The 17668-nt window shown below is 43.9% G+C and overlaps 1 protein-coding gene across 1 annotated transcript in view; it reads right to left on the bottom strand.

The window, feature by feature from the left end:
* Positions 1 to 1059: 1059 nt before the first annotated feature.
* Positions 1060 to 17668, bottom strand: part of LOC119953892 (V-set and immunoglobulin domain-containing protein 2-like) — a 74470-nt gene continuing 57861 nt past the window's right edge. The window contains exons 4-7 of the mRNA XM_038778526.1: positions 17203 to 17364; positions 14773 to 14892; positions 8896 to 9034; positions 1060 to 3901 (exon numbers count right to left, since the gene is read on the bottom strand). Coding sequence (XP_038634454.1) covers positions 3787 to 3901; positions 8896 to 9034; positions 14773 to 14892; positions 17203 to 17364 — 536 coding nt within the window. The 3' untranslated portion in view covers positions 1060 to 3786. The remainder of the gene's footprint in view (positions 3902 to 8895; positions 9035 to 14772; positions 14893 to 17202; positions 17365 to 17668) is intronic.

Below are 17668 nucleotides of genomic sequence, written 5' to 3'. Positions count from 1 at the left end.
CTTACCAATTGATTGTGTGACTGTTTAGCTCTGTCTATCACCAGTTGCTTTGGAAAATCCCATCAGTGGCTTCCATATGTTCATGCCTTATTCCAAGGCATATCTGACACTGCTCCTAGCATGCCCTTCTAAACAGTATATTGAACCAGAGTTTATCAGGAGCTCGTTTAGCTCACTCGGCTAAATCGCTGGCTTTTCAAGCAGGTCAGCAGCGCGGTTCAATTCCCGTACCAGCCTCCCCGGACAGGCGCCGGAATGTGGCGACTAGGGGCTTTTCACAGTAACTTCATTGAAGCCTACTCGTGACAATAAGGGATTTTCATTTTTCATTTCATCTCCTGGCTTGATGGAAATTACAGAGTGGAAGATATGCCTAACATCAGGTTACAGGGTGACAATTCTGTTGCTTGTTAAGGCCATTTTCAGCCCAAGAATGGTCAGTTTTGGACAGCTAGACAGACCCTTAATTTGCTCTACTAAACAATTGAGTACTGCCCCACAGCAGAAACAATACTTTACCTTCACAAGAAGTGTACAATAGCCACTTCTATCAATGACACTGTGGACAGACAGGTCTGAAACAGGTGGAGTATATAATAAGGCTGATGTCACGTCTGATGAAAAATACGAAAAATGCCTTCAGGGAGAATGGAGAATGCAGATCAGGGAATTGTAGCTATAATTTTGTATCCCTATCTTCAATTTAAACTCCATGTAAGTGGATCTCTGTATTGCGAGATAGCAATCATCCTGAATATGCAAGAATTCATGCAGTAGAATTTGCACATCATAATTTCAAGGACTAAATGTGTTTTGCCGAGTTCATGAAAGTTCAATCCATCCATTGGCCTGGAGCTGCTCCCATTCTGTGTTGTAACTTAACTAAAATGGATTAAAGTTGGGAATTAATTGTGGCCAAACAGCAGCAGCTCCAAGGAAATTCCTGGCCTTTAGCAAGCTAATGGTCTACTGAAAGTCCTCCGCCACCCAACCCAGCCCAGGGCACGTCCAAAGACCCTTTTTATTACAATGTTTAAATAGAATGGCAATAACGCTGCATAAAAACAAAACCAGTTTATTACGACACAAAAAAACTAAATTATCCCTCAGTATCACAGAGCACACATTCAACTTCAGGTCAGCGCATACAATATACTTGAAGCAACGTCAATAATACGTTTAATGAGTTCAGTTTCAAATCCTACACTCAGTATGGTGAAGCATGCATTTTTATCAAATGGAAATAATAATTGATTTAAAAGATAACAAAGGCATTTGGTTTATGCACCATACTTGCTAAATTAATCCAGGCACGCTATCAGAGAAAACGCTAAAGCTGCTAACAATACTAAACTACTATTTAATGAAAGTTCGTGGACCTGAAATGTTGGCCAGGCTATGCAGTTGGAGCGCAGAAGGGAGGAATAATGAATGGGAAGCCGGGACAAATAGGTCAAACATGGATCTCATGCAACCCAGAAGTAAATGTGGTCATTAAGACTTTTCCACAAGGGCTCAATGCTACTGACATGAATCGTGGGAAAAATGTTTCCGCAATAACAATATGTATTGCTTAGGAGCTGCAGCACATCTTTCAAAACAAAACCAAGTTATACTAGCTGCTACAAGAACAGTGTCTGAAGGTGATAAAGAGTTTCTATCCTCCAAACTTAGGTTTCCTTCATTGATACTTGTCCAAATACCTCCTTTGGTGAGACTGGGTGCGGTTGAGGTTTTTGTTTCCATTACAATAGGTAAATTGGAAACAAAGGTGTAGCCATTCATTGGCTGGTGATTCAATTACTAACATTACTCAAATCCCATTATCATCCATGTTGTTGAGACAAGCAAAAGTCAGGTAGGTTCAATCAGAACCAGCCATTCTTCGGAATATTGTAAGGGTCCTTCCTGTTTATATTCCTCTTATTTCCCCTTTTATTTTGTCATTCTTGTTTTGATCCAGGGATGATTAATAGACATATCTCTTTAAGGCAAGCAGCCTGTATCTTTAATTCAAGCAGAATGATCCAGAAGTTACAGGACAGGTCACTTTGCTAGCCTGTGCTGAATTGAACAGGAGACCACAGACTTGCCGGCACCAGTGAGAGTGATGGGTTAGGACTCGGTTTGATTGATTCACTGGTGGCTAATGAATTGGCCCAAAAGGCAGCACTCTGTCTGTTAGCAGTTGGTGATTGGACCCTGTCCAGTGGGATGCTGTTTAGAGTCCTAAGGAGTTTCAGTTTTGATTCCAGCAGTGCAGAGGGAGAACCGACTATCGCTCTCTCCAGAAAACCTGTTGAGTGCTATATTCCGCCAGCAATTCTGAGTGCCATCTCTCTTCAGAAAGCCTGCGAGTGCTGTATTTCTAAACTACAAAGAAGCTGAATGAATGAATCTACAGAGAAGACCATTGCAGGCTGCAAACAAAAACCTTAACCTGTAAGCTTGCTGTGAAGAAAGGTGTGCTTAAAAACCATCATTTGAAACAAAGACTCTTTTCCCTTTCGCTTATTATTATTTTTACCCCTTTCCACCCCTGTGTTTGTCTGTCTTGTGTCTGTGTAACGGGTGGGGGTAAGTTAAAGTGGGGAGTTAGGAATTAGTTAATAGTTAACCAGTTGTATTTGCTGCACAATTCATTGTAATTCTTATTATAAATAAACAATAATTGTGTTTAATCTTACAAACCTGGCGAGTGTAATTATTGCGCAAGGCCAAAGACTTTTGGTATTTTTCTCAGAATTATTGGTTAATTCACTTGTGTTGTGACTCCGGGTCAAGTGGGCTGCAATTGACTGCGCAGTATCCCAGGGTATCGTAACACATCCTCATTATCAGTTGACAACAGCATTATCAGAGGCCTGGAGGCAGGTCACCTTCCTACTTTATCAGAGAAGGATAGCCAGGTAAGGCCAAAAGGTGAGAAAGGAAGGAAGAAAAGTTTGGATCTTGCAAATAATACGCTTTAATCATGACAAGAGGCTGGATTCTCCAGTCTCTCTGCACCATGTTTCTTTGCAGCACGCTGTTCTGTGGTACAGCAATTCACTGCTCCTGCCGCTTGTCAATGGGATTTCTCATTGAAGTCACCACACACCGCCGGGAAACTCAAGAGTGGCGATGAGCTACCAGCAGGAACAGTGAATCCCAACAGCCGGAGATTTTCAGACAATATTTTTGATCTGGACAGCAGATTTTTCTATACATTCCTCACTACTAACTAAAGCATAGTTGATAGCACTTTTGTTTGCATTTAAATGAGGTCTACTGAAATTCTAGATTGCTCCCCTCAGCCCAGAGCATGTCCAAAGTCCCTTTTTATTCCAGCATTTAAAGGGAATGATGATAAAGCTGCATAGAAACAAAAACAAGTTAGTAAGACACAAGAAAAGATTGACTATCACCGAGTTTGCCTCACGCTATCAAAGTCTGTTCCTGCAAATTGCTCCGATTTGCAAACCAACCGAGAACTGAATTGAAGATGCCCATCCACTGAAGAGAATTCAGTTCCTAAGGTTAATAGTCTGTTTTTAATTTCATTCCTCTCCCAGTTTCATGGATCTCCAAATGAAGTATCTGATCATCCGTCGGATTCACAGCCAGTAAAACTCAGCTTGGAGAAAAAAAAACTCAGTTTGGTAATAATGGTAACAACTTGCAGAAAACTGCTTTGGTAGTACACAGCCAAACAAATATAAAGTACAATAAGAATTTTTTTGACAAAACTTCAACCTCTTCGGTCCTGAATTTTGTGCACTGTAATGCTTGAGATCTGAGTGGGGTTCAGACAACAATATTATATTTTGAATTCATGCTGTTTGTGTTGGTTTCTTGACTGTGTACAGATGATGTCAGTAGATGAGAGTTCGCTTCTTTACCAGGAGCCACTGCATCCTCTCTGCAAACAATATATTAAACCATTAAAAAGTTGTACATACCAAATAGTTAAATTGCACATTGCAACATTGTATTTTATTGTATTGTATTGTATTGGACTTGGTGTCGGTAATAAAATGGACTGTGGTAGGCTATATTAGGGGTATCGCGATACCTAGGTGAGATGTACCTTATACTGTAGTATGAGTGGTAGAACCTGCCTGCTGGTTCCGCCCAGCAGGAGGAGCATAAGAGTCTGTGTTTCACCCACAGCAGTCATTCTGTACCGGAGCTGCTGGGGTAACTACTTGTTCATTAAAGCCTTCAATTGGACTACAATCTTGCTTCAGTAGTGATTGATCATGCATCATGGACGTTAAGGAGTTTACAGAAGCAAAATTCAAATGTTTCTTGACATCAATTAACCTCAGGAATAAAGTTCAGCTTTCACCATCTTTCCTGCACGTTCATTATTTCAGGTAACATATTTATTAAGATCTTGATGTAGATGAAAACATTTTGGAAACAGATGGGTTAACTAGGAGCAGACAACCTGGCTTCAGAATGTGAATGTTATGGGTCAGGGTTTAGAGAATCCCAAAGTGTATCATGGAGTTCACCTGACCCACAACTTTTAATAGATTGTGGTATGGGGAGCACACGGCTCACTTTACAGTTTACATGTTTAACTTTATGTTTAACTTTAACATGTAACATGTAAACTTTACAGTTTTTACATGTTTTTAAGGTAAAGATAGATAGTTTTTTGAAGAATAAAGGGATTAAGGGTTATGGTGTTCGGGCCGGAAAGTGGAGCTGAGTCCACAAAAGATCAGCCATGATCTCATTGAATGGCGGAGCAGGCTCGAGGGGCCAGATGGCCTACTCCTGCTCCTAGTTCTTATGTTCTTATGTTCTTATGTTCTACAGGTATGGTACAGCAGAAATGGACCAGTATTTTTAAAAACAAAACAATGTTTATTCTATGAACTCAAGTTAACCTTTTCAGAACAAACTGTCTTCGCAACCATTAATTCAAAGATAACCCCAAAGAATACAACACTAAGTAATGCTTTAAGCTGTCCTTTTAACATCCAAAAGACTGAACAAACCTTTAAACAGGAGCACATTAGGTTCACATTCACTATTGAGAACACTTATAATTCTGAATTCACCAAATGATCCAGAGATAGTCTTTGGATGGCAGAGATCAACAGGACAGCTCTTTGTTTAACTTCAGCTGCAGCTGACTGGAAAACCCAGACACACCCAAGCTTTTTCTCAAAGTGAAACTAAAAAGCAAAACCAGAGCTCAGCTCCATCCACACTCTGACATCACTGCAGTAACAAGAGCAGCTAACCATTTCTTAAAGCAACATTCTCATGACATGAATCATAAACCAGAGGAAGTTTAAGATTAAAGGTTTCGATAGAAATAGTAGAAAGTTCCGCTATCCTGAGGAACTAACCGCCAGCAAAAAGTAACTAAGGCTGTGATTATTATTTTTCCTTATTCTTTCATAGGATGTGGGCATCATTGGCAAGGCCACCATTTGTTGCCCATCCCTAATTGCCTTTGAACTGACTGGTTTGTTGGGCCATTTTAAAGGGCAGTTAAGAGTCACCCACTTTGCTGTGGGCCTGGGGTCACATGAAGGTCAGACCATGAAAGGACGGCAAATTTCCTTCCTGAAAGGGCATTAGTGAACCAGATGTATTTTTAGAACAATCAATAGTTTCATGGCCATGAAACTGGCTTTATACTCCAGATTTTATTAATTGAATTTAAATTCCACACCTGCCATAACGGGATTCAAACCCATGTTCCCAGGGGATTGGCCTAGCTCAGTGACTTTGCCACCATCTTCCCCTAATTAGAATCTTAATAATACTTAGAATCTTAAAATGATACAGCACCTATGGTCGTTTGGCCCATCACAGCTATGCCCCATCTTTAAAAGAACTATCCAATTTTGATGAGGTGATGGTGTAGTGGTATTGTCACTGGACAAGTGACGCAGAGCAATAATCTAGGGACCTGCGTTCTAATCCCCCACAGCAGATGATTGTGTTATTTGATTTCAATTTTTTTAAATCTGGAATTATAACATCGAATGATGACCATGAAATCATTTGGTAAAAACCCATGTACTCACTAATGTTGTTCAGGGGAAGGAAATCTGCCATCCTTACCTGGTCTGGCCTACATGTGACTCCAGACCAACAGAAATGATGTTGACTTTTAACTGCCTTCTGAAATGGCCTATCAAGCCACTCAGCTGTAGGGCAGTTTGGAGATGGGCAACAAATGCTGGCCCAGCCAGTGATGCCCACACCCATGAATGAAGTTTTTGAAGAAAACTAGTTCCATTCCTCCATGGCCTGTAAATGTTCTCCCTTCACGTTCATATCCAATTCCCTGGTACTGCTGAATCTGCTTTCATCATGTGTTCCGGCATTTCATTCCAAATCACTGCATAAAAGCAGCTCAATTCGCCTCAGTTTTTTCATCTATTATCTTACGACTGCATACTCTGAGCTCCAGTCCATAGACAGTTGCTCTTCATTTACTCCATTCAAGATTTTTAAACACATTTATCAAATGTCCTCTTAACCTTCTCTTCTGTTACCAGCTCTAGCTTCTCCAGTCTCTCCATGCAGCTGAAGTCCCTCTTCCTGTGAATCATTCCAGTGAACTTCTCCATAGAACCAGTGAACCATAGATTTGCTATAGTGCAGAAGGAGGTCATTCGGCCCATCAAGTCTGCGCCGACCCTCTGAAAGAGTGCCCTATCGAGGCCCACTCACCCTACCTATCCGTGTAACCTTGTAACCCCACCTAACCTGCACATTCCTGGACACTAAATTTAGCATGGTCAATCCACCTAACCTGCACATCTTTGGACTGTGGGAGGAAACCGGATCACTGGATGAAACCCACACAGACACAGGGAGAAAGTGCAACTCCACATAGACAATCACTCAAGGCTGGAATTGAACCCAGGCCGCTGGTACTGTGAGGCAGCAGTGTTAATCGCTGTGCCCTCTATATTATATATTCTCCCACCCTTCTCTAAAGCCTCGAGTTCATTTCAAAAATATAACGCCTATATTTGAATTCAACAGTCCAACTGAGATTTAACTGGTATTTTCAAAGGTTTAATTTGCTTTTGTACTCCAGACCTCTATTTATGGAGCCATGGATCCAATGGCTGCAAAATCTCTGGTTTTGAGACTACGTACGGCGTGAACCCCGCTGGCACTAGGAGAAACGACAAGATGGGATTCCCTCACTTTTAGCATGCTGAATTATGCATAGCGGCTAACATGCCGGCCAACCTGCATTTACCGATCCCAGCAGACAGGCCCCCTCCCCCTTTACAATGGAAATGGTGACCCCCGTTGACAAGGGGAGCACCCCCGACCCCTCAGCAAAGAGGGGCACCCTCCCCCTCACCACGGAAATAACGGGTCACCCTCCCCACACCATGCACGCATGAGGGTGACCCGACCCCCCACCCCCAACCACCCCCTCAGCTGCCCCCTTAGCATTGCCTCTTGGCATTCCCAACAGTACACTGCCCTTTGACACCCTGACAGTGACAGCCTGGCCATGTGAGTTGGATCCCGAGGGGTTCCACTCTGTGCAGAAAGCCTGTTTGGCTGGCAGGGCAGGACTGGAGATTTGTGATGGGTCTGCCACCCAGCGCATATCCTGTTTTGGGGCCAACATGCTCCCAATCTTAGCCGCGGGGAGCAGAGAATCCTGGTCCATGTGTTTTGTTTTTTATTAACATCCTCATCAGCTTTTCCTGCCACTTTCAAAGATTTATGTGCATACCCGCAGGTCTCTGTGTTCCTGTTCCACCACTTTAAATTGTGTAATTTAGGTCATATTGCCTCTCCTCAATCTTTCTAACAAAATGAACCATTTCATATTTCTCTGAATTAAAATTGATATGCCATTTCACCACGTATTTATGTCCAACTCTTAAAGTCTTTGATCATCCTCCTTACTTTTAGCCTTACATTTAGAAAACCACAATACTCCCAGGTAGATTCCCCATGGATTTGTGAAAAGAAAATTACTTTTCCCAAGTTCTGGGAGAACTAAAGACTGACAAATCCCCTGAACATGATAACCTTTGGCGAGAAGAATAGAAAAACAGAAAATAATTTAAATGAAAAGAAAATGCTGAGGGATCTGGGTGTCCTTGTACGTGAAACACCAAACGCTAGCATGCAGGTACAACAAGTAATTCAGAAAGCAAGTGGTACACTGGCCTTTACTGCAAGAGGGATGGAGCATAAAAGTAGGTAAGACGTGCTGCAACTTTGCGGGCATTGGTGAGGCAGCACCCAGAGAAGTATGTATAGTTTTGGTCGCCTTACTTAAGGAGACACTTAGTTCCATTGGATCCAATTCAGAGAATTTTCACTGGACTGATTCCTCGGATAACGAGGTTGTCTTATGGGGAAATGTTGTATACTCATTGCAGTTTAGAAGAATGAGAGGTGATTACATTGAAATGCAAGATCTGAGAGGTGCTTGACAGCTTAGGTGCTGAAAGGATGTTTCCCTCATCAGGGAATCTACAGCTAGGGTCCACAGTTTTAAAATAGGGGATCTCCCATTTAAGACAGAGGTAGGAACAATTTCTTCACTCAGAGGGTCTTTGGAATTATGTTATTTAATTTATTTCTCTTTCTGTGTCTAGTTTGTGCCGTTCATTCTGTTTCTTTATCCTTAAATCTCCGTGGTTAAGGAAACAGACTGCTCATCACTTCATTCTCCAAGATGCCCAGATGACTTTGCCTTTGTTATCAGCTCACACTTCCGACACTCGTCAGTGGAAAATAAAATTGAGCTGAAGGAGAGGGAAAGTATCCACCTCGTGAAGCGTGCTGCGACTCAAGGCTCCAGCAACTTATGGCCCAATGCATGGAGTCCCAAAAGTGACCTGATTTTCTATTCCCTAGCCCAGGAGTATTGAGGCTGACTAGAAATATCCAAACCTCAATTCATGTCCAATAACAGGAACTTTGGGGTTCTTCCTTTTCTGACGAAGTAAGTAGTATGCAACAACGGCAATCAGAAGCAGACCCACGAGGGTACCAACCACTGCTCCAACAATTACTCCAGCCTCATTTTTCACTGTAAACGAGGAAGAAAGATCAAAATTAATTGATGCTCGCAGGAACAAATCATACAATTCAGCAAAACACTATCTAGCTCAGATCCAAATCAGGCTGATAAGATGGATGTCACACCTCTCTTGCAGATGTAAAAGCAATTCATTTTCAGTAGTCGCAATCAAGTCGATCAAAGCTACTTCCAGGTCAGGCAGACCATTCAGTCCATATTAAATACTCCAGCTCTGAACAACTCTACTCTTCAGTCATGCACGTCAATGTTTCTTCAATTGTTCCACCTCTATACTTTCACTGTTTATCCATTCCAAACATTGATAACTCTCTGCACAGGAAAGAATCACTTGATATCCATCCGAAAATTTGTTTTTACCAGTTTGAACCAGTGTCACATCATCCTACTCCTGCTGTTTAATTGAAAATAATATCGTAGGTTAACTTTTTCTGCATTATTGATGAGCAATGCATATCTACCAAATGGCTTCCCTCTAACATGAACAAACAGGATCAGAATTTTAGCCTTTAATGTTGAAAAATAGAGTCATAGATGTTTACAGCATGGAAACGGGCCCTTCGGCCCAGCTTGTCCCAGTTTCTATCACTAAGCTAGTCCCACTTGCCTGCATTAAGCCCATATCCCTCTATACCCACTCTGCCCATGTAACTGTCTAACTGTTTTTTAAAGGAAAAAATTGTACCCATCTCTACCACTGCCTCTGGCAGCCTGTTCCAGATGCTCACCACCCTCTGTGTGAAAGAATTTCCTCTCTGGTCTCTTTTGTATCTCTCCCCTCTCACCTTAAACCTATGTCCTCTAGTTGTAAACTCCTCCAACTTTGGTAAAAGATGTTGACTATCTACCTTATCTGTGCTCCTCATTATGGGGCGGTACGGTGGCACAGTGGTTAGCACTGCTGCCTACGACACCAAGGTCCCAGGTTCGATCCCGGCCCTGGGTCACTGTCTGTGTGGAGTTTGCACATTCTCCCCGTGTTTCCGTGGGTGTCACCCCCACAACCCAAAGATGTGCAGTGGATTGGCCACACTAAATTGCCCCTTAATTGGAAAAAATAATTGGGTACTCTAAATTTATTTTTTTGGAAATTGATATTAAACTAATTTAGAATTGTGGTTGAGAATGCCTGACCATTTTAATGTCAATGCACCTGTATCTCCTTGCTATATCACGAAAAGAGAAAACTTTATATTGTCAAAGATGAAGAGTTGTTTGGAAGAGAGTAATGAAAGCAAAGCTTCATTACAAGTAAAGGAAACAATAGCTGAAAATCACAATCAATTTTATGATCCATAATTTTCCATGTTCCTTAAATAAAGAAAATAACATGTTCAGTTATATAGGATTCCTCACTACCAACAGATGTCTCAAAGCACATTTCAGCCAATGAAATCCTATAGTTTAGAGGACAACTTTGGGTGTTGCTCCGATACTTGGATTGAAGTATATACAGAGTTTTTAAAATTCTTTCATAAGATATGGGCACCATTGGCAGGGCCAGCATTTGTTGTCCATCCCTCTTTGGGGTGGCACGATGGCACAGTGGTTCACACTGCTGCCACACAGCACCAGGGACAAGGGTTCAATTTCGGTCTTGGCTGACTGTCTGTGCGGAGTTTGCAGGTTCTCCACGTATTGCGTGGGTTTCCTCCCACAGTCCAAAGATGTGCAGGGTAGGTGGATTGGCCATGCTAAATTGCCCCTTAGTGTCCAGGGGTGTACAGGTCAGGTTACAGGGATAGCGCGGAGGAGTGGATCAAAGGCGGGTGTTTTATCAGAGGATTCGTGGAGACTCGATGGGCCGAATGGCCTCCTTCTGCACTGTAAGAATTATATGATTATTTTCCCTTGAAACTCAATGACTTGCCAGTTCATTTCAGAGGGCAGTTAAGAGTCAATCACGTTATTGTGGGACTGGAGTCACATGTCAGCCAGACCAGGTAAGGATGGCAAATTTCCTTTCCTGAAACTCTTAGGAATATAGAAAGTCAGAGAGATCTGGGCATACAGGTCCACAGATTTTTGAAAGTGGCAACAGAAGTGGGCACAGTAGTCAAGAAAGCAGACGGAATGTTTGCCTTCATTGGACGGGGCATTGTGAATAAGATCTGGCAAGTCATGCTACAGTTGTATAGAACCTTGGTAAGGCTGCACTTGGAATATTGTGCACAATTCTGGTCGCCACTCTACCAGAAGGATGTGGAGGCTTTGGAGAGGGAGCAGAGGAGGTTTACCAGGATGTTGCCTGGTCTGGAGAGTGTTAGCTATGGAGGGGCTGAATTGATTCGGGCTGTTTTCATGAGAATGACGGAGGTTGAGGGGTGACCTGATTGGGGTCTTCAAGATTATGAGGGGCATGGATAGAGTGGATGAGCAGCTACTCTTTCGCAGGGTGGCAACGTCAGTCACCAGGGGGCATAGGTTTAAGGTCTGTGGCGCACAGTTTAGAGGAGTTGTGCGAGGCAGGTTTTTTTACACAGAAGGTGGTGAGTGCCTGGAATGTGTTGTCTGGGAAGGTTGTGGAAGGAGTTACATTAACGGCTTTCAAAATACATCTCAACAAATACATGGCTAGCATAGGTATAGAGGGATACGGCACTAGGAAGTGCTGAGGACTATGGCGAAGGGTGGTATCATGACCGGTACAGGTTTTGGAGGGCCGAAGAGCCTGTTTCTGTGCTGTATTCTTTCTTTATGGTTCTTAAATGGCCTCAGTGAATTACATGGGTTTTGACGACAGTGGTAGTAGGCACGGTCACCATTACTGAGCTAGCATTGTATTTCAGATTTATTCATTGAATTTAAATACCATCAACTGTAGAAAGATTTGAACTTCTGTCTTCAAAACATTAGCCTGGTCCTGGGTCTTTATTAGCCTTTATCACAACATCACTGTCTCCTCCTAATATAGTAAAAGCTTTGTCGAAAATTTAAGTAACCTCTGTGGAAGGATATGAACGAGGGCTATTTTGTCTCAATTGATTTTCTCCACAAAATTCCTCTCCTGTTGTCGTTAACCCCTTGCTCCGATAGTGGCCATGATTTGCATGTGAACTCAGAACTCAGGAAACACTAGCTGACTCTCCCTTTATAAAATCAGAGTTCTGAAGCCAATTTGTGGTGCCCTCCCTTTCTCCGGATTGCAACGCAATAATTCATCAGCTCAGTGGGGATTGGAAAATGGACCTGGAATCTCCCAATAAAAGTGAAATAGTGTGGATGCTGGAAATCAGGAAGAAAAGTAGGAAATACTGGACCCCATAATCTAGGCAGCCTGAGGGAGAGTTAACATTTCAGGTTGATGACTTTCAGCAGAATTGTCCCTTCTGGGTACTAAGTCCCCACGCCGGCGGGAGAACCGGCGCCAACCACTCCGACATCAACAATCCCTGAAAGTGCGGAATTCTCTGCACTTTCGGGGGGCTAGGTGGACGCCGGAGTGGTTGGTGCCACTCCAGCCGGCGCCAAAGGGACGGCACGAGTTCGCGCATGCGCCGAAGTGCCGGCGTGATCTCGAGCATGCGCAGAACCGAGGGCGTGGTGCCGCGCATGCGAGGGGGGTTCTCTTTTCCGTGCCGGTCATGGCCAAGCCCTGCAGGGGACAGCGCGGAAGGAAGAAGTGCCCCCACCGAATATGCCCGCCCTCAGATCGGTGGGCCCCGATCGCGGGCCAGGCCAGGCCACCATGGGGGCCACTGTGGGGGTCACCCCCCCCCCCCCCCCCCGGGGTCAGATCCCCCCACGCCCCCCCCCTCCAAGGACCACTCCCGACAACTCACCAGCCAGGTCCCGCCATGTTGGACCATGCGTAACCCACGCCAGTGGGACTGGCCAAAGACGGACGGCCGCTCGGCCCATCGGGGCCGCCCCCACTCAAAAAATGGCGCCGGAGAATATGGCAGCCGGTGGCGGAGCGGGATTCGCGCCGCCCCCTGGGGATTCTCCGACCCGGCGGGGGTTCGGAGAATCCTGTCCCTTGTGTTAGCATTGACCAAAGTCTCACTCATTCCAATACCATGCGGTGTCCGTCATAGAACCCCTACAGTGCAGAAGAAGGCCATTCCGCCCATTGAATCTGCATCCGACCTTCTGAAAGAGCATCCTCCCTAGGGTCAGACCCCCACCCTATTCCCATAATCCAGTAACTCCACCTGACCTTTTGGACACTAAGGGGCAATTTAGGATGGGCAATCCATCCAACCTGCACATCTTTGGACTGTGGGAGAAAACCGGAGCTCCAGAGGAAACCCACATAGACATGGGGAGAAAGTGCAAACTCCAAACAGACAGTAACCTGGGGCCGGTATTTAACTCTGGTGCCTGGCGCTGTGAGGCAGTAGTGCTAAACACAGGGCAGCACGGTGATGCAGTGGTTAGTACTGCTGCCTCACGACGCCGAGGTCCCAGGTTCGATCCCGGCTCTGGGTCACTCTCCATGTGGAGTTTGCACATTCTCCCTGTGTTTGCATGAGTTTCACCCCCCACAACCCAAAGTTGTGCAGCGTAGGTAGATTGGCAATGCTAAATTGCCGCTTAATTGGAAAAAATGAATTGGGTACTCTAAATTTATTTTTTTTAAGTAGTGCTAAACTCTGCGCCACCATGCCCTCCAGGTGGACCACCATCATTCAACAGCAGCATCAAAACGGCTGAAACTGTGAGAATTCCTCCGAGGGTAAGATTATTCTTTGTAAAACATTCCCTCTAACAACAGTGAACTCACAAGGAACTCACATGGATTCTGAGTTCACCAAACTAATGGAAATTGCAACATTGAAGATCAGACTCAATACAAATGTTATGTCATGCAGATTCCCCTTTAGATTCTGCCAACATGATATCTTTATCTAGCCTCATGAAGCATTCTCTACTGGTTAAACATGACATTTCTATTTCTCCCACTGCCACATTCTGAGTGAGGTTGGCCATGAAGTCATCAATTACAGGCAATGTTGCTCACTGTTCGCTGTCATCCACTAATGATTAGATTTGGACAGCATGGACTAAGTGCACATAATTAGCCATTAGAAAGTGGACTGCCTTTCACTTTTATTACACTGAACTAAATTAGATTCAAGTCCCAGAAGTGAAATCACGTTTTTTTAATTCTCTGCACCAGCTGTTCAAAATCTGATACAACTTAATATGCTTATGCTTCACAGTGGCATGACGTTAGGTGTTAGACTCTAGTCAGTTGCAGGTGCACTAGAATCGAATCCAATAGGTACCCTGTAATCCTTTCGCAAATTGGTTGTAACCATGCAGACAATCTCAAATGGTGTTGCGTTCTAACTGAACTAATAATAGGGATAAGAACTCCTCAAGTTCATTGGCTGTTGTGACATCATTAAATCAGTTTTGGCAGAGTTCCTCTTTTAGTGAAAATCGTGCAAAAAATAATTTTTGAATACAAGACCATGTTTACAAATTTGCTATATCGGGTGAATTGATACCATATTATCATGTCTACGCTTTAATTGTCAAAGTTCTTTTTCCCTCAATTTGCTAATTCCCTGCAGAATTCCACCCACACCATTCACAAGATGCCACAGGGCTGTGAAGTCTTGTTTCTCAAAAAAGAGCAAAAAGAAATGACGGTTATATTGCAAACTGAAAGATAGCTCAATGCCATCTGTTTGCAGTGCCATTTGCTCCAAACTATATTTAGGGCTATTTTTTCTGAAAGTACTACAAGGCTAAACTCCACAGAAGAAATCTATCCTTGCCTGTGACTGTGAGAACCAGCTGACACGACCGTTCCCCTAGGACGTTGGATGCCACACATCTGTAGGTTCCTGAATACTCCATCGTCAGGTTCCTCAGAAATAGAGAGCCTTTGTTGGAATCTACAATAATGGAAGAGAAGAAAAGAAATGTCTGAAGTAAAACTCAAGATGCTTACAATTAAGGAGGAATCAGATGAAGGAATAAAGGTCTGTCACTGCAGTCGCAAACCACTAAGCCACAATCAAGTGGGCTCAGCAGCAGCAGGAATAAACTGCTAGACTCCTACTCAGAGCATTAATTAGTTTCAGACCTACAATGTTGGAGTCTGACTGGCAATTTACTTTGCTGGCATTTGAGCTTTGAAGAGAGAAGAGCCACCTGAAACATACGAGCAAGTTAAGAATAAAATACTAGCATCGTTATGGGTTACTCGATTCTATACAAAATGATAGATTTCCACATAATACGGTGGCTAGCACAGAAATGCTAAATCTGAGCCGGAATTCTCCTGTCATTGGGATTCTCTATTCCCACTGACAACACCCCCCCCCCCCCCCCCCCCCCCCCCGTCCGCGTGGGTGTTATAGCTTCACCAGGTTGACACCTAATTTTTCGGTATGCCTGGTGTTTCTTCTGGCATTCCCCATTACACTCTTCATTGAACTCAGATTGATCTCCTGTCTTGGTGGTAATGGTACAGTGGGGATATGCCAGGCGATGGTTGAGTACAAGTCTGCTGCTACTGATGGCCCACAGCGCCTCAAGGGTACCTAGTCTCGAGTTGCTAGATCTGTTCAAAGTCTATCTCATTTAGCATGGGGGTAATACCACACAACATGATAGAGGGTATCCTCAATGTAAAGGTGGGACTTAAACTCTACAAGGACTGTGCAGTGGTTACTCCTACCGATACGGTCATGGACACAAGTTGCGGCATGCAAGTTGATGAGGATGAGATCAAATATGTTTTTCTCCATTGTTGATTCCCTTACCATCTGCCATAATTCCAGCCTAGCAGCCATGTCTTTAAGACCGAGCCAGTTCAGTCTTTGGTGGTACTACTGAGCCACTCGTGGTGTGATGGACATTGAAGTCCCCGACCCAGAGTACATTCCGCACCCTTGCCACCCTCAGTGCTATCTCCAAGTGGAGCTCAATGTGGAGGAGTACTGATTCATATCAGCAGGAGGTTCAATTAGGCCTTGGGTCACTGTCTGTGTGGTGTTTATATGATCTCCCCGTGTCTGCGTAGGTTTCCTCCGGGTGCTCCGGTTTCCTCCCACAGTCCAAAGATGTGCGGGTTAGGTGGATTGGTCATGCTAAATTGCCCTTAGTGTCCATTGCCCTCAGTGTCCAAAAAGTTAAATAGGGGTTGCTGGGTTATGGGGATAGGGTAGATATGTGGGCTTGAGTAGGGTGCTCTATGTAAGGAATGGTGCAGACTATATGGGCCGAAGGGCCTCCTTCTACACTGTTAATTCTATAATTAGCAATTGACAAAGAAAATGGTGCTATTAGTATGTTATTAAGAATGTTAAAGCCCTTTAACAGCCCTGTTTTACTGTACCAAGACACAATTTTCCCCTTTAAATAGGAATCAAGATTGTCCCATTGTTCTGTTGTACAGACTACTGATACTACTTCTAATGGATGACAAGAACACAGTGCCTTGCCTACATATTCAATGGGTGCTGGGTACGAATTAGCACAGTCGTTTAAATTCAAAGTGAACTACAATGCGCTGGCAGAACACTTGAATAACTAAGCGCACCTGTGGAGGAGGGTGTGACAAGTTGCGAGATAACACACACTTCTTTATATTTGGCTGTACAAAGAACACGAATAAATGAAAAGAAATATATTTGCACTTACAAAGCCCCTTATCGCAATTAAGATATCTCAAATCATCTCACACAATTACATTTTGAAGTGTAAAGACAGACCCATCTGGGTGCCAGCCTGGAACTGCAAGGGTGCCCAGGTGGCATTTTGCCCATGCCAGTGATCGGGCCCGGGGTGCCCTGCCCATTTGAGGTAGCATGCAATGGGGCTCAAGCACCCCCCAACAGGTGAGCTGGAGCATTGGGAGGCGGGGAGGGGGAGAGGATCCGGTGGTCATTTTAGAATATCGAGAGAGCAGGGCGCCATTTCTGACAAGCAGAGCTCATTAATGCATGAAATGCGACTGTGTGTGGCCTCGGCAGGGCGGGCCCGAATGAGGCCCTAAAACGAAACCAGAGTGCTGTTAGATTGCGGGGTCATTCTCAGCACTATAAAAGTTGGGAGCGATCCCTCTAATCCCACCCAGAACGTGCTCTGTTTTCTTTTATTTAGATCGTGCCCTCTCTAGGCACAATTTTTTAATTTATGCTTTACGAGAGTTAAGAATTGACCAAGTTCTTCATGAGGAAAGCCTGCATCCAGCATACCTTTTATCATGACTTTTGATGAAGATTTCACAGCGCTAGGGTTAACCTCCGACCATGTGTACCGAGGCATTGGCCGACCCTCTGCTGATCTGCACAGCAACGTCACATTGTTCCTGAGGTATGGTCCTCCAATCACTTCGCACTCTGGAGTAGATGGTGGTACTGTCCCATTAGAAAGAAGTTGCACATGTCAGTATCACAGGCTAAAGGTATTGGAGGATTTAATGAATTTATGCATCAATGACTATAGGGTTGATTGCTGGGATTACAAGAATACAGAAGTTCAAAGGAACCAAGGCACATGAATGGTTTATTATCAATTACCTCGTTCCTAACTAATCTGAGCCTTAGTTTCCCACTGTTAGAGTTCAGTGTCCACAATTTACCTGCACCATACTCAGAGTATGTCTGCCACTATGTATTCTAAAGGAGGTGAGATGCATGCTATCTCTCCAATTAACAACCT

Source organism: Scyliorhinus canicula, chromosome 19 (assembly GCF_902713615.1).
Source record: "Scyliorhinus canicula chromosome 19, sScyCan1.1, whole genome shotgun sequence".
NCBI classification, from domain to species: domain Eukaryota; kingdom Metazoa; phylum Chordata; class Chondrichthyes; order Carcharhiniformes; family Scyliorhinidae; genus Scyliorhinus; species Scyliorhinus canicula.
This window is presented reverse-complemented; position numbering and strand designations above follow the sequence as displayed.